The 17043-nt window shown below is 35.8% G+C and overlaps 1 protein-coding gene across 4 annotated transcripts in view; it reads left to right on the top strand.

Moving 5' to 3' along the window:
• The window catches only part of LOC145673492 (uncharacterized), a 70299-nt gene that overhangs the window by 30356 nt on the left and 22900 nt on the right, over positions 1 to 17043 (top strand). For 2 of the 4 annotated variants that reach the window (XM_081743245.1, XM_081743243.1), the window contains exon 3: positions 889 to 927. The exons of 1 other annotated variant lie outside the window; for it this stretch is intronic. In XM_081743245.1, the coding sequence (XP_081599371.1) occupies positions 889 to 927 (39 nt within the window). The remainder of the gene's footprint in view (positions 1 to 888; positions 928 to 17043) is intronic. One more of the 4 variants, XM_081743244.1, reaches the window with a different exon arrangement.

The raw sequence follows: 17043 nt of genomic DNA, 5'->3' as shown, positions 1-17043 counted from the left end.
ATAATAACTTCTATCGTTCATGATCTTTCTAGTGTAGAAGAACGTAAAGCAACTTATCAGTCAATCTTCGCGGGACATAAATGAAAGTTCATTGTAATGTTTCGTGAAACAGTTGTCGAATGAATCCACTATTCTCGTGTCCAGAAAATTCCAGAAAAACTACTCAGATTTACTTTTTAATTTCAGACTCCCTTATAAAGTGCTTGAAATTAGCTGGACAAAATGGCGTACAGAAAGGTATTATTCCAAATCTTCCACAACCTTAATTAATTCTTGTACACAGTCTTGTGTTTGTTTGATTCTTACAACAAAAAAGCAGGAATAGTTGCTTGTATAGCTCTCTCCACTAATCTAGTGGCTTGGTGCCTTTGGTGCACGTAGTCTCCGGGAGACGCAGTATGGTGGCTCGGATTTCATCTTAAACTGTAGGTCCAAGTTTCATGTAGCCTCGGAGCTTGAAAAGGGACGCTGAACTCAACAAACAAATCGTTAGTATCGCGTGGTAATCAAATCATATATACAGAAGGTTCGCCCACAATAACAATTATCGACTTTTGCTGGCTACACTTGGGTCTATACTTAATATCAGTTGAGCATGATCCGCGGAACGATAATGGTAAAAGCGACAGCTTTTTTTGGAAGAATTTCATTTGTAGACTTCCCATCGTTCATTATAGCCACTCAGCAATAGTGAGAAGGTCCAAAGAAGAAGGTTTAATCGTCAGAATAGCTGGTGTGTGGGAGCAGAAAATATTTTACTATTGTTAAGTGGAATGGAGTACATCTTTAGCTAATGTTGTGTACATATATATTAATATGTATGTGAATATGCAATATAATATGATTTCTCACAACTACTTAAATTATTATTTTTCTCCAATACTCCAGCAGTGCTCAGCCATTGAAAGCGAAGAGTGCGTTAAAAGGGTAAGGATATATGTTTTTAGTTGCATGGAAAATGCAGAATTATGGGTATTAAATATTACGGTCCGCATGTTAAATTTTCTCTTCTACATGGTTTATTTTAACATATATTGAGTGGAGGAATATTCTCGCATACTAATTTCACAACTGTATAAAGAATCCAGAAAGAAGAGAAAACTATGAAGAAATGTTCAGAAATGCATTTCACACACATAGAACGCCGATAATATCTGGAAATCGTTTTTATAAAACAATCTAAGTAAAAACCTATGAGACCTGTCGAATGCATTCTGGAAATAGAAGCTATACTGGAGCTTATCATTAGTATTAGTATTAGGAGACTCCGTAATCTAATGGTTAGAGCATTGAACTTGTGTCCATGTGGCCTCGGGTTCGATTTCCGGCCGGTACATCCCAATTTTCAGCGTCCACCAATAGTTTTACCACTTCTTCTGTTACATACATGTGGCAATATTCCTTAATATTCCTTGCGTTTTCGTTAGTTCCTTAGCCAATTTCACTAAACGTTCTAAAATATTAAATTCAGTACTCACCATTTGTGTTAGCCACGATTCGGATAGTAAGCTTGTTATTTTCACTTGTTCTTTTGTAACAACAGTGCATTTGTTTCAGTTTTTCGATCAGAACTTCAAATCCTTCGGCCAGTATCATCAGCAACTGAACTGTCAGAGCATCTTCAAGTCTTCTTTGCAAGCCTGCAGTCAATTGTTTTAATTTTTAGCTAATTGCTCTTGGTCTCCTTTCAACACTTAACTTCCTTATTTTCGAAGTAGGTAATATACCTACTTTTGAACAGATTGCATTCAAAACGTCAATATTGTCTGATGGAGGGATAAAATTAAGTTCATTTTCTGTCTTCATCATTGTATTTTATTTTTGCTTTTCCCTTGCAGAACAAAGATTTTTGTGTAGCATGTACCACAATATGATTTTACTGCATAATTCTTTAGTAAGTGTGCACTTCTGAAAGTCCTAGAGATTAGTTATAGATTCTTATGGATATTAGCGCATCGCAACACAATTACCAGGCAGAGATGATACTTTCGAGAAAACTTCGCTTTATGACAGTTGCATATGTTTACAATGTCACTACGTGTTCGCATTATCAGAAGATTCCTCTTCTTTTCATTGAAGTTACTAAGTGCTATCATGCATATTGATACTGGCTCATACACACTTATGACATTCTTCACCAGTTAATTTACCTACATCACATTCCATTTTGTCACTGCAGTAATGATAAACAGATCTGCACAAACACAACCGTCTCCTTACGCTATACACATCTGACTGAAGCACCAGTGGTGAGTTCCCATCTGCTGCATGTCTGAACATGATTCTGGATGTTGGAACACGCAGTTTTCTGACTGTGTCTTCATGTACATTTGTTCTATTTGCTTCTTATCAGGATAAAACGTATTCTTGTATGTTTTGCTTAACCGCTGTGTGAGTTATTCATCCACTGCCTATTGTTGTATGATGTCTATACAGTAAACTCCAGTTATCCGTACTTCTGCCTATGCTTATTTGTGGATATAACTTTGTGTTAATAATAAAGGTACTTACAGTCAAATCTGAAATTCCTAATTTTCTATATATGTCATGCACACCTGTTATGTAGAGGAATTGCATATTTTTATTAGGTCCCCACCAGAAATATATACCTGTGAAGGACGCACTTTTCTGAGTTTTTAATAGTTTCTGTCAAAAAATGGGGACACTTTTAACGGTTGAAACTTGATGAATGAGCACTTGTATGTCAGACCTCTTTATCCAGAAAATGTCGCCTTCCTGCTCATTTGCCGTCTTGTAAAAATCGTCTGCTCAACTCGGGAACTTTTAACGTTAATGACATACTTTTTCAAACCTACTTCTAACCCTGCTGTGTATACTTCATGTTCGATAATGGCTAATACATAGCTGACAGTTTGCTGACCAGTTTGGTTTGTGTTCCATATGGATAGAACAACTAGGGGCTGAGATCTTCCGATTGGGTAACCCTTTACAATATCACTAAATGGCGCGTCTTTAAAAACAAATATGGCTGCTACTGGAAACCTAAAGTCACTAAACTTAATATAATGGTTGTTTTGAATTAACGATATGGTAAGGTAACTGCACGTCAAAGTGAGATTTTTAAAAATTGACGAGCAACATGCATTGGACCACTTGACATGGATTTACCCATATATGTAGTCTGAATATAAAATCCGTGCTGCTGAGTGCCAAAAATGAAAAAGTTTAGTTTAATGTAAAAATGTGACCTATGGACCTAACACTATTCAGTGAAAAATTGGCTATCTAGTATTGACTATGGAAGTAGTTCGAATAATCCCCAGAAGAACGCACTCGCCTATATGTTCCATCAGTTCTGAAGTAACATCTCGCCTATTTACTCAATATTTTCGTTTTAGCACTTAGCACAGATTTTATATTCAGTCTGCATATATGGATTATAGTTCTTCTCTTTTGTTCCCTGTTAATTAAACTTTGAATGACCCGTATTTCCAGTCCAAGTTAAAACACATATTGTTAATTCCTCTTCAGTTTCAAACCATCGAGAGACACGAGTCTACAGCGTAATATGAATTCCAATTTATTTTCACAAGTATCAAATTCGAAGTATTATTCGGTAAGGTGTAATTTCAGTTAAATTTGTGGTTTGGAAACTCCCTGTAAAAAAGAATATAAACAGCTTAGGCAGAATTAATTATATTTTATTTTGCATAACACGCTAAAGGAAGCGACGGAAACTGAAATAAAAATCAAATGAGTAAATAATGGAGATTATACTTTAGGTCATACTTAGAGAGCTCTTTTTCCAAGAATTTTGAAAACCCTGTTCACCCCTCGAAACCTTCTGCTACTAGTCTTCGCGACACGTGGTAAAAATTTATGATCCCTTCTGGCTAAAAGCTAATGTTGCCTCAATTCCTTTCCGTCTTTCCTTTTTCCTAGTTGAAATATATTTTTAAAATTTTTGTTGTTAACTGTAAGTAGGAAGGAAAGCTCTCTCCTTATTTTGCCGGTCTTTAACTACACAACTGGATTAGAGGTACGGCAACACTGAGAGAGCAGTTATGACTTACATGCTAGTGAGGACTAACCGAGGGTTGTGGGGGTGAAAAGAAGCAGTGGTTGGGGAAAGAGCCCTTTATGGCTGTCTCGATGTATATAAATTGATTCCTTTGTTCTAAGTGTAGCACAAAGCGGCAGTAGGGCAGAAATACTTCTTTTTGGGGAACAAGCAGAAACAGTAGTCAAGCGTAATATTAATTTTTGAATAAGCCGAATTCAGTAGGTTGTCCCGAAATTGACATTTTTAATCATTTAATAGCAAATAATAAGCTGCAGATACATAAAGAAAATTTCGAACATTTGCTGAATGTTGTCTCATACAAATAAGAACAGAAATAAGTAGACTTAATTACTTATATCTAGTATAAATGCACCACACACTGTTTTCAAAGGATATGTATTTATCAAGAATGTCCATGTTTTCCTGTACACGACTCCTAAGTGCAAACTCTTTTATTTCCGGGAAAGGACATATCAATTACTATGAAAGTTGTCGTGGGAGCACAAGTTCCTTTCCTTTGTTACTGATGATTGTATATGCTTCTCTGTACGTTGTATTGGGTAAACCTAGTAGGGAGTCCCCATCTCTTTTTAACTTGCTGCTCATATAAGAGAGAAACTCCAAGTTACTCGAATTGTGCCAAGAATCATCGTCCATTCCTTTCGCAGTTCATCCAATAATTCTATACGAGGTATAAATAACTATATATATCGCAATCGACAGACTTCACTGAATGCGTTGAGGTAGTGCAACATCATCAGCTTCGCTCATCTGATAGTTAATCCAAAATATTTGGTTTCCACAGTGCGCATGGATGAATAAAACATTTTAAAGATGAAAACACTAGTATCAAAAATGTCTGAGCAGTCGCTCTCAGAACTGCCTCCACTGAACGCAACATGGGAGGAGTTGGCATCATTAAAGAGACAGATCACTGCGGATACTATTGCAGCGATTCTTGATATAAGACTGTGTAAACGAAGAGGAAATACACGTGCATAGCCGGCCGGGATTCCTGAGATGTCAATTTTAACAATTATGTTATACTGAACAATGTAGCTTACCTTCCCAAAACTAGAAAATTAATATAACTTTTACTTGAATAAACTTTATTCTAATAATATCAAACTCTTTTGGACGATACGAAGGTTTTGGACGAGCGAGCTCTCTCGTAGATAATGGTTAACGTTTGCATCTTCGGCGTGAGAGATTGGATTTGATTACTGGGGGAGCTTATGTTCGGAATCTTCATAGCCTAGCTAAACAACACACTGAGCAAGGCTATGTGATAATATATATATAAAACACACAATCTCGTAACAGTTTCAGCACGATAACTGTCTCTTCAGACTTCCACTCGTGTCTACTTGGGAGTTGGTCACCTGTTGTATACTTTCGGAGATCAACTTTTAATTAGGCTCCACCCCTTCATTAAAAAGTAACACTTGAGTTATTCACCTTCACTTGTCCAATTAAAATATATGTAATATAGACAAAGGAACAGAGATACTTGGGAAAGCAGGAATTAGGACGTACAGGAAATAAGGAAACAGAATAATTGAAGTAGTCAGTAAAACCAAGAGAAAAAACAATAGTGCAGAAAGATCAAAGGGGGTAATATATAAAGTGGTATGCACGTAATGTAGCAAAATTTACATAGGACAAACAAAAAAGATGGAAGAAAGGCACAAAAATGACATAAGATTGAAAAGGGACAACAGCGAAATGTATAAGTGTCAGAAAGAGAGAAGCCACAGGATAGCGTGGGAAAGCAGAGGTCATAGAAACAGAGAATAGGACATTGGTGAGAAAATGGAAAGAAGCCAGGGAAATTATGTAAGGAGGAGACAAAGTGATTAATTGAAATGCAGGATTCGTGATAAATAAAGAATGGGAGATTTTACTTAAAGACGAAGAAGAAGAAAGGAAAAGGAAGAAGAAAAAGAAAACCTATTAATAAGGGAACATAACTAGGATAATTAGAGGGCAAGAATGTATCTAGCAAAAACGTAGCTATAATTTTAATTGAACATGTGCGCAACTGTACAAGTGAAACTGAATAACACAGATGTGGTTTTTGATGAAGGGGCATATCCTAATTAAAAGTTGATCTCAGAAAGTACCTATACAACAGGTGACCAACTCCCAAGTAGCCAGGAGTGGAAGTCTGAAGACACAGTTATTGTGTTGAACTGTTACGTGATTGTGTGTTTTATATATATTATCACATAACCTTGCTCAATGTGTTGTTTAGCCTCAAAACTGAGAAGTACGCTAACCCAAGTTAACTAATCTTTTGAACGAGCGAACATTAAAAGGGCTCCCTCGTGGCATAATGATATTATTGTCCCTCTTTATCTAATGTGGAATAGCAGAGTTCAGTTCTTAGATGAAATTTAGGTGGCTTACCTTCTATATTCAAATTTAAGTACACTTCTAATACAGATTCTGCCCACTAGCATGAAAATGTTAGTGTGTTGTTTCATAACATTGGAGAATAGTAGCTAATAGCTATTATGTAGAAACGGGAAGTAATATTAAACAACCAACGTCAGTGTCCGAATATCCATTGCATATCTGCAAAATAAGTAAATTTAGCTTTACTTTAACTTGAATACTCTTCCCTATTACCCAGACATCTATAATAATCGTTACGTAGTTACTGCATGAATCTGAAAAATGGAAGTTTAGATAGCTCTAATATTAATTCCTGTATAATTTAAGTCGTTTTCGTAGATTTCATAGATTTCCAGCTAGTCACACTAAAGATTATTTTCCTACACTTTCGGCGTCCTCTGGATTCTTTGACATCCTTCATGGGGGATAGTTTTTGTCATTGTTTCTGAGTGTTTTATACAGTAGTGTAGTTCGTATGCGACACTATTTCTTCACTAGCTTCGTTTGTAAGTGTTATCAAAAACTACATTTTAACATTTAAATCTTACAAGACTTGGTGCATAAATATTTTCATTAAAAGAAAATACTTGTCACGTAATAATTAATGTGCAGTAATTTATGTAAATGCATGCAATACACTAACATTCGAAACAAAAGTTTGTAAGTTATAACGAATGCCTGCAATACAAGCTTGGACATGGATTTCTGTTAGTCTTTCATGCATGTCTATGGGTACAGCTGTCGACATTGTGAGTATAAGTTCAGATTCGTTTCTTTTACTTGTTCTTTTCATCCAACTTTTTTTCTGTTCATTTTTCTTTTTAGCTCAATTCATCTTCCTCAAGATAACGTGTTATTAAAAAAAAAAAAAAAAAAATCGTAAGCAGTTGCCTTTCAATATGGAAGTGTAATCAACGAAATAATTTCCTGAAGATTTGTTTATGTATGTGAATTGTAAATGACTGGTAAAACTTTTAGGATACCGGTGGTCATGATTTACTTATTTCCTTTAAGAGCTAGAAACAGGAAAATTAAGTCTGCGAAAGTGTTAAACAATAAAATGATTTTTTGCCAATTAATCCATTGTTAAATGCTAAAAGTAGAAATTAAAATGCATAGAATTAATATATGCTGAGGCTTTTCTCCTTAAATCCAATTGCAAAACTTAATTTTAGGTTTCTAAAAATTCACATTCCTATCTTCTCAAGATAATTTTTTTCTTATTTGTCATTAAAACACAAAATACTTCTACCAAGAATGTGGTTGTTAGACACTACAGACAGACGAGAATTATTTATATGTAAAATTAATATCTGTGTAATAGTGCTATATAGAAGTCCCACAAACCTGTAAAAAATAGAAAGAAAAAGTCGATTATTTGTGTTACGTATATATATTCTGTAAAATTTTAACAATGTAGATCTGCGTAGATTTGGCCTGACGTGGATTTTGTTCTGCTTTGAAAACACTTTCCCTATCTGAAAAGGCCGGAACCGCTTGTCTCTAAACTACAAATGAGATCCTCCGAAATCCATTTATTGTTGAATCTTTATTTTATGAAGGACCGTGACTTAATCTTCGACGCTGTTTCAAATCCAAATCGAATGTTTCCATTCCGTCTTCAATGTCTGAGTTCTGTTAGCTGAAAAATCAACGTTGAGTAGGGACAAAAAATAGTATGGTGAAGAAACCGATTGGCATCGGTTATCGAACATCACCCTTGACAGCGGAGGAGAAAGCTTCAACATCTCATCATTTAGTCGGAGAATTTGCATTACATAGGCTTATGTAACTCGATTGAAATATAATAAAGTTTGCAGAAATGTTCATTTCCTATCCATGTGCCGTCAGAGTAATAATACTAATAATCACTGTTGTATGTCATCATTTTCTTAATCCCATTCGAAGTTTACCCAGCTGTCAGCATGGCTTGATACTTCATTACCAGAAAGAAAACCTTCCAGGAAGAGCGACCTACGTCACGCCGTCGTGACACCCACAGAATCGTCACTTAAATACATAGGTCACAAAGGTCAAGGGATCTTTTGGGCTGTCTGTCGTCAAATAGTCATTTGCCTTGTGGGTGTTGTTATTCGTCTCTGCTCTATAATCTAATGCTGTTGGTGACCATAGCCTCTCATTCTGCTTGTGGTTCTGGATGAGCGCCCCTTCACTTCTCTAGTAGAGCCCATCATAGAACCAGCCGTCAAGGGTAGCCTCGCCATGAAATCAGTGGAGAAACACATTCACCTAGGAGTGAAGCTGGACAAGGACTTTTTGGTCCAAGAGGAAGTGACCGTGATGTCCCGAGATAAGACCGACCTGGCTTTACATCTGCACCTTGATCTCTGTGTCGTGGTTTGTGATGTCGATTCGTGATGTCATCGTACTGGTTTATGGAACAGATGGAATGACTCTGTAACCCGGCAAGTAAAAGCAACTCTTGAAATCTTTTCCCCTCATACAACCCTTGTTTGTCTAATCACCTGTCTTCTGTATACTGTAAATTTATTTGTTGACTATCATTTCCATGTTCATTATAAACGTACACCCTATCCTATTCCACACGCACAGCCTTTTGAATTTTGCGCTATACCTATTCTACTGATTACATGGTCGTCGAGGTAAAGAACTGGTGCCCTACCTTCTCAAAAGTACGTACTTAATTTAAGTATAGCTAAATGCTGTAGATTTTTTTTTTATTTTAGCCTAGACCTGAAAATAGCTCAACTATATAAAGAGTTGAGACAACATAAAATGAAGTACATACTTTTTATCAATTTAGGAAACTCCCACACAGACAGTGGATGCTTCTCAAGTGATTTCTTTCGAAGTTCATCAGATATTTAACTTTTAGGTTTCAAAAGAGTTTCGTGGAGAAATCTTTCTATTCAGAAATTTTAAGATGTGGTTGGAAAACTTGGAAAAAAAAATAATAAATAAAAATAAAAGTTAATTTGGCTATATGGTGAACTGTAGTGTAGTTGTTCTTGCATTTCTTGTCCCTTGTCTCTGATTGAAAGGAGTATGTATCTCAGATAACATCTGTTTTTTTTAAATCAAAACCTATCAGCTTTTGTTTTCTACTGTGTCCTACCTCACTTTGCGTCAGCACTTGGAAGCAGGAGCTTTAAAACGAAGTATTGCCAAGTTTGTACGGATCAGTTTCTTTTAAACTTTTGTGCGTTTTCTCGGGGTTCTGCCGTTTCCTCCCAATTTCTTAATTCCACCATTTCACTCATCTCTGATCATCACCGCCTCCTTTAGCCTAACCGGCATAACCGTGGGACGTAAAACTTAAAGATTTCATTTTTCTTTTAAACTTATTAAAAGTTGCTTCAGAATAGATACTTCTTTATAATTTCAGTCTGGCTGAGAATTTGTTTCCCTTTGCTCCACAGTTTAGCAAGTTGTCCTCAGATAAATGAAAAACAAGATGGTAAGAAATCTTGTCAACGTCATGTTGTGAATGACTGCAATCCAAACAACTACTAAAAAAAATGATGCGTGAAAGCAAACGTTTTATTTCTTCTTCATTATCAGATGACAAGATCACAGATGTAAGCTATCTTCTTCAGAAATACTACAGAGATAAGAGGGGACAGGATGTAGAAGGACAACTATGTATATCAAGTTTGTTTCACACGTTTAACATAGAAGTATATAGTTAAACATGTAATTTTTCTGTGAGTGATGGAGAACCAGAAAGGAAGGACTGGTATACAGTGCAGTTAGGATTGCTGGTAGAATACATAAAGTGATAAAACGAAAGATTCAAAGCGTCAGAAAGGCAAGCTGAAAGTACTAAAATGGTTTTATAAAAGAGAAAAAGAAGTGTTTAATGAAAAGAAACCAAGAGATGTGTGTCTACTGGTGCTTTCGATGAGAAAACTGTTGGGCTGAGTCTTGTAAGCCAAAAATCAATATTATGAAATAGCCAACAGCTGAAGTTGTTCTGGCCCCACCAAATAGTTAAATAGTAAACAAGCAAAACTCGCTAGTCACCCAACTTAGGCGTAAGTTGAATAGACATACAAAGTACATTTGTTCATCTCTCTTCTTATTCTGGTGGACTTTCATTCATATGTCACTAAAGCTTCCGTTATTAAATTTGACAAACCGTTAGAACACTTTGTATAACACATTATACAATAAAGCTGATTTATGGTTGTAAATATACCGTCTTTTGAAGGAAGTTTTATATATACGAGGGTGATTCAGAAAGTAATGCTTCCAAGGTGTGTTTCACAGATAGCACTGATGCAGGTATCAATGGAAAGCTTGCAATGTCAGCTACAAATGGTGGTATCATTTTCCAACGTAGTCCCCATTACGGGTAACACACTTGCGCCAACGCAAAGCAAAGTTTTTCATGCCGTCGGCGAAGTGTTGTGGTTGCTGCTGGCGACACCGTTGCCGAACTGTTGCTTCCACACCACGTCACAACTGTAGTGTTGACCCTTAAGGTGGTTCTTAAGTTTGGGGAAGAGCCAAAAATCGCAGGGCGCAAGATTCGAACTATAGGCAGGATGAGGCAAAATGTTAATAACACTTTGTCAGAAGATGCGACAACTTTCAATTTTTGGAGGGGTGGCTGTACTCCATTGACTGACGCTTCGTTTCCGGGTCGTATTGGTGTGTCCATGACTCGTTGCGGCCAATACGTAGTGAGAAATTCAATGACAGCCCGCTGTTTCTACCGGACGTCACCACTGGATACCAGGAATTACTCCATTACTCTGGAATGAGAAGAGATAGGAAGATGAAACAGGTAACATTCTATAGCTTAAACCTGAGTGCATAAACAGTGAAGAATATTTGCAGTACTATTGGCCAAGTGGTAGGCTTGAAGGTATTACTTTGTGAATCACTCATATATAAGCTGTGGCAAAATACGGTTTACAACTCTTGAGTGGTAAATCTATGCATGAAAGCAAACCAGAAAGTTTCTTTTTAAAACATGCTGCAAAGTGAGTCCTTCCCGAATTATGAGCCGCCGAAATATCGAGGAAATAAATTTTGACGCGTCATAACAAAACTACCAACGCCATCAGAGAAAGCAGGGTGGTAAATTTTAGAGGATGTGATGCTCTAGTTTTCAAAAAATACCAAAACTAAAATGAGTGGAAATGTTCGTTCAATTTCCTTTAATTCGACGTACTTTTATTTTCAGGATATTCGGGAATCTCCTCCTTCCTTTGAGAATGCCTTGCACACATTCCCACGTATCTTGATTTTAACATTTTTGAAAACTAAAAATATCATTTCCTGCAAAATTCACATAGTTTTCTCTAGTGCCATTGGTATTTGTGTTTTGGCTCCCCAACGCTTATTTTTCCAGTATTTCTTCGGGTCATAGTTCGGAAAGGACGCAATCTGCATAAATTTTGTACGTAGACTTTCTGGGTTTTTTCATGCACAGATTCACCCCTTAAGCTTTGTATCTGGTGTTTTGCAATAGCTAGTATTGAACCACCGTACCCTCTTTTAACACACACAGCTCTTTAATAGTTTCCGAACGAGTACTGAACTAATTTTCATGGAGTATATCATTCAGTTGCTTTAGTAATGATAGAGGAAATCCGCGCCGGACACTGTGCTCTAAACTTCACTTTAGATGTTCAGTAATGTTCGAGTCGAGGGATTAACCAAGCCACGGAAGGTGTTAAAAATTCATCAAAATGTTTCTCAAACCATACCTGAACAAGTTTGGTGCATGCTCATGCCGAAAGACTACGTCGTGGTTTAGGAACAATATTTGTCCTATTGGATTCACCTGATACCTAAAATGTCCACTTAGTCATTGGCAGTATTTCGTCCTTCGACAAGGTTTCTGTAGACCGTAATCTTCATTTGAATAATACTTTGTTATTTATTTATTTTTATGTACAGAACAGATTGAACAACTATACAGGGTGTTTCAAAACCACACCGACAACTTTTAAGAGGTGATTCCTGACACGAAGATAAGACAAAAAGTATAGACCAACCTGGGTGCACAAGTGCTTCCTTTCGGAGTTATAGGCTGCCAAAAATATGAAAAAATGAAATTTAAAGACCCTAGCTCCAAAGCTATAAGACTTACCGTAGTCGGGTCAAGACTTCACTTAGGAACTATTATGTGCCTTATCCAAAAATACATGTTTCAGAATCCTAAGGTACTTCACGCAACAATTTTTATAGAAGGATCTTGGCTACGGGCATTTAATTGGAAGTATTCACAAACTACCTTTCTAAAAATTGTTGCGGAAGTGCCACAGGATTCTAAAACATGGATATTTGGATAGGGTACGTACTAGTTCCTAAGCGAAGTCTTGATCCGACTACAGTAGGTCCCATAGTTTTGGAGCTATGGACCTTTAAAGTTAATTTTTTCATGTTTTCGGCAGCCTATAACTTCGAAAGGAAGCATTTGTGCACCCACGATGGTCTATACTTTTTGTCTTATCTTGATGTCAGGAATCACCTCCCAAACGTTGTCGGTGTTGTTTTGAAACACCCTATATATAATACATATAATATATAATATTGTTCGTGCAATTAAAATGTATGACTCGTGTAATGGCAGTCCATGCTTGAGTAATCTTGAGTAATCGTGTTGATCATGACGAGAACACACCTCAACGTTGTTGACGTCCCCATTATTCTCCTAATAATTAATCAATCAATCAATTTTGATTATTGGATTACTTCTCATTTGTGTGCCGAATATCATATTTTTAGATTTTTTTTCTTATAATGATAATTTGTTTAGCCTTCATTTCCTTCCTTGATATTGAGTCCAACGGGATGCCATGAAATTGAGGTGACACTAACCCAGAACCCTCGCCTTGTTAAGGGAAGTAAGTAGCAGTTCGGAGGATACGCTTTGGGCTTCCGCGGCACATAAACCCGGCCTGCTGTCAAAAACACGGAGAAAGATAACTTCTGGGACCATTAATACTCTTTCTAATCATGATGATCCATATTTTATGTTCCCGGCACCATCTTGTTCGCGATAAAGCTTTGACGACAGTGATAAGATTTCGATGCAGCTTTTGTTTAACTATGATTGTAGATACATACGGTACCAGATGCTAATTGTGTTCTACAGTCAGCTGTGCAGACATTTTTTTTTCCCACATTCTGCGATCTCTCTCAGCTAGGCTTAGTTTCTGTTTACTATTCTTCTCTGATGATATATCTGACTTTTGTCTGCAATCATCACCTTGAATACTGTTGCTCTCAGCATTTAACACATTTACAGTTTTGTATTCATTTGCTTCAGCTAGCCGCAGTTTTTCTTTTTGAAAATTGAGAAGTCCTTAATTTTGAAGCACCAATGTGTTGCCAATTGCATGTAGGATTCCTCACCTCCCGTCTCACGCACTACCCATCACCCAACACAAGACAGTCACAGTGTTCGAATGTTCAATATTGATAAGTCACAAGAATTGCGTGTTTCAATATGTGGGTGTTTCCATTATTTTGATAAACATCCGTATATATTTGTATCGAGTACAGTGGAAGTTTGGAAGCACTTTTCAAACATTTTATTAGTCTTTTTTCTTTAAATTTCTTTCCTATTGTGTCCCTAAATTATAATTTAAACTTGTAGTTTTAAACTGCAAATTACTGATTTATGTTCTGGAGAAATGGTAAAGTTAGTTTTGTTTCCAACTTTTTTGGGAATGTTGGTTATGTTTAGCTGGTCCTCGTCTACATGATGTCGCTAATCCTAATGTGCCCGTTTGATATATCTTTGGTGCTGAAAAAAAATAATGAAATAAATAAATAAATAATAATGAACCTATTCCTCACGCTATCTTTTACATCAACTCTCTAATTTTCAGTTTTGCATATTTGCTTTTGAACCACACAGTAAGGGAACTAGCCCTCTTGCTTTGCTCTTTTGTTTAATAGCTCCGACTCCGTAAATTAGATAAATGCGCTACAATTTTACTTGGGGCATAAGTCAGAACACAAAAGGAAGAGAAACACTGACAGTAAATGATCAAGTAAACTAGCCTCTTCCTATTAAATATGTATAGAATAATGAAAACCTAAGGTTCTAGAGAGAGATTGTTACAAATTACCTGCTCGTCACGAAAGAAATAGCAGGTTCGTACGTAAGTAACCTTGATGTTACTCCAGAAAAAAAGAAAAAAAAAAACTAGAAATTAAATAACATAGAAGAATAAAATAGAAAAATATAAAAGAATTACAGAAGTACCAACCAAGACTCAAAGATGTGTATATATATATTATATATCAACATCTTAACATCAAGAACTTAAGCTATTAAGTAGTACCTGGTCCAACATACTCATTCGGATTAATAAATTAGAGTAGCTGTGTGCCATATGCCCTGCATAACGAAAACCGTTCTTGACGAGGCAGTAAAAACTGTCATTTTTATTAGGACTCGCTCTCTTAGCAGCCTGTTATTTTCTGCTCTTTGTAATGAAATGTGAAATGACCAGGAATCGTAAATCATCAGAAATTCGTTGGTTGCCTCGGATAAGATTATGACTTGGTTCTTTGAACTTCGTGACGAAGAAAGAATGTTCTTCATTAATTTTAATTTGAGTTAACATTCAATATCACATGGCTCTTGTTTCTTTCTTATTTGGCTGGCATTTTGAACACTAGGATCGTATCTGATGGCACATTTTCTGTGCAAGACAAGATACAGCCAACCAACAGGAAGTTAAATTTGAGTGCAATCTTTTCAAACAAAGAAAGTAAAATTCCTTTTTTATTCTGAGTGATTTCATTGACTTTAGTGAGCATCCCCTTTCTAATGATGTTCCTGAAATTATGATGAAACATTTGAGGTCATTCCGTCTCAACTACATCTGTATTTTCTAGGGATGGGCAGAACCGTTCTATTAAAAAAAAAAAAAAAAAAAAAAAAAAAAAAAAAAAAAAAAAAAAACTGTTTCTAGAAAAAACAAAATCCGAAAAACTGACATTTCGGTTTTCTTCAAACACCGATTCGGTTTTCACCGAAACCGGTTTCGGTGAAAACTTTTGGAAAACACACAACTATTTTTGTGAGAACGGAATCGGTTTCCGGAGAACATCGAAACACTATTCCGGTCTTAAATAGAACCAATTTAAAAAAAAAAAAAAAAAAAAGGAACCTGTTTTTGTGCCCACCACTAGTATTTTCCGATTAGTTCTTAAAAAAAAAAAAAAGTCGAATAAAAACTGCCTTTCTAGATTCGAATTATATATATATATATATATATATATGTGTGTGTGTGTGTGTGTGTGTATATAATTGTACATATTCACAACGTACGGTGATGAATTTTTTTTCTTTCACGTCATAAAGAATAAAAGAATAAACTTCCTGAATTTCGTATGTGCTACAATTTTCAAGGATCCTAAAGATGGATAAATTTTATAATTGTGGAAAAAGATTTTAAAAATTTAAATTATGAAATTTGCTGATTACACGATATAAAATTACTCAAATTGTTCGTTAATTCAGATCTCCAGAATATATCTTGCATCTGTCAGTTTATCATAACACTATAAGAAGTAATAATACCTTATAACGGAAAAATATTAAAGCGAGTAAGTAGCAAATAAGTCGTGTGTGTAAACGTATAATTCATAATTCGTGCCTTCACTCTACTTCTTTTTTAATGTGTCCTTTTGAGCCATGAAAGGAAACTGGACACCTTTACCTGGTTCTGTTTGCGTGTTTCTGATTTGACTATGTTAGATTAAGGGGTAAAATCTGCTTTGCGACAGAATACTAAGCAGAAAGAAAAACTACGGATTTAGTTTTCACATAGTTCCGCGGAATTTTTGATGTATTATAAGGTATATAACAAAATTCGAAAGATCCTGCTTCAATGTCCAAATTAATATTACCCTATTTTGTCTATGGTCAATTTTTTCTGTGTGTTTTTAAAGAAAGGGAAAATTCGAAAAGCTAGGAATGATATTGTATTCGTTAGGCGGATCACAAAAAAATAATTTGTAACATAGGTCCATTATTCTTTTTTGTGAAATAGTGAACCATCCTTATATATGATAGAAGTGACATCTTTCTACATCAGTATATCTTAGCGTGTAATATACCTGCTAATTTTGATACCAATAATGTCAGTGATGGTCAGAACTTCCTCTTTCAATTCACTTCATTGTTGTGTGGCGATAATGGAGAAATGGGTAAGGGAAGAACCTGTCTTCTCGTAACACGTCCTGAATTTGCACTACAAGTTAATTTAAAAAAAAAAAAAAAAAAAAAAAAAGTAAAATATTGCTCGAATCAGCCAGTTTGGTGTAAGATTTAAATATAAGGCCTATGATAATACGCTTCCTAAAACTGTTCATCAAAACGCTAATCTTTTCATGTAGAGCGTTTTAGTTACCTAGTCTTTCTTATATCTGAAGAAGGTGGATATTTCCTTGATCATATAAATATTTCAATCTCTGTATTAACTACGAGAGCATATTTGAATCTCATGGTATTTGTGATAGTTTCATAAATAGATTCAGATCAGTACTTTAAGACGTAGAAAGTTCAGAAGTAGTGTGTACATGAAAATCACTCTTTGCTACCGCATTATGCGAACACTAATTCCTTTAATGAAGCGTGTCTGTGCTGCTTTAAACGAAGAGGT

Source organism: Thermobia domestica, chromosome 16 (assembly GCF_964235325.1).
Source record: "Thermobia domestica chromosome 16, izTheDome1.hap1.1, whole genome shotgun sequence".
NCBI lineage: Eukaryota > Metazoa > Arthropoda > Insecta > Zygentoma > Lepismatidae > Thermobia > Thermobia domestica.
This window is presented reverse-complemented; position numbering and strand designations above follow the sequence as displayed.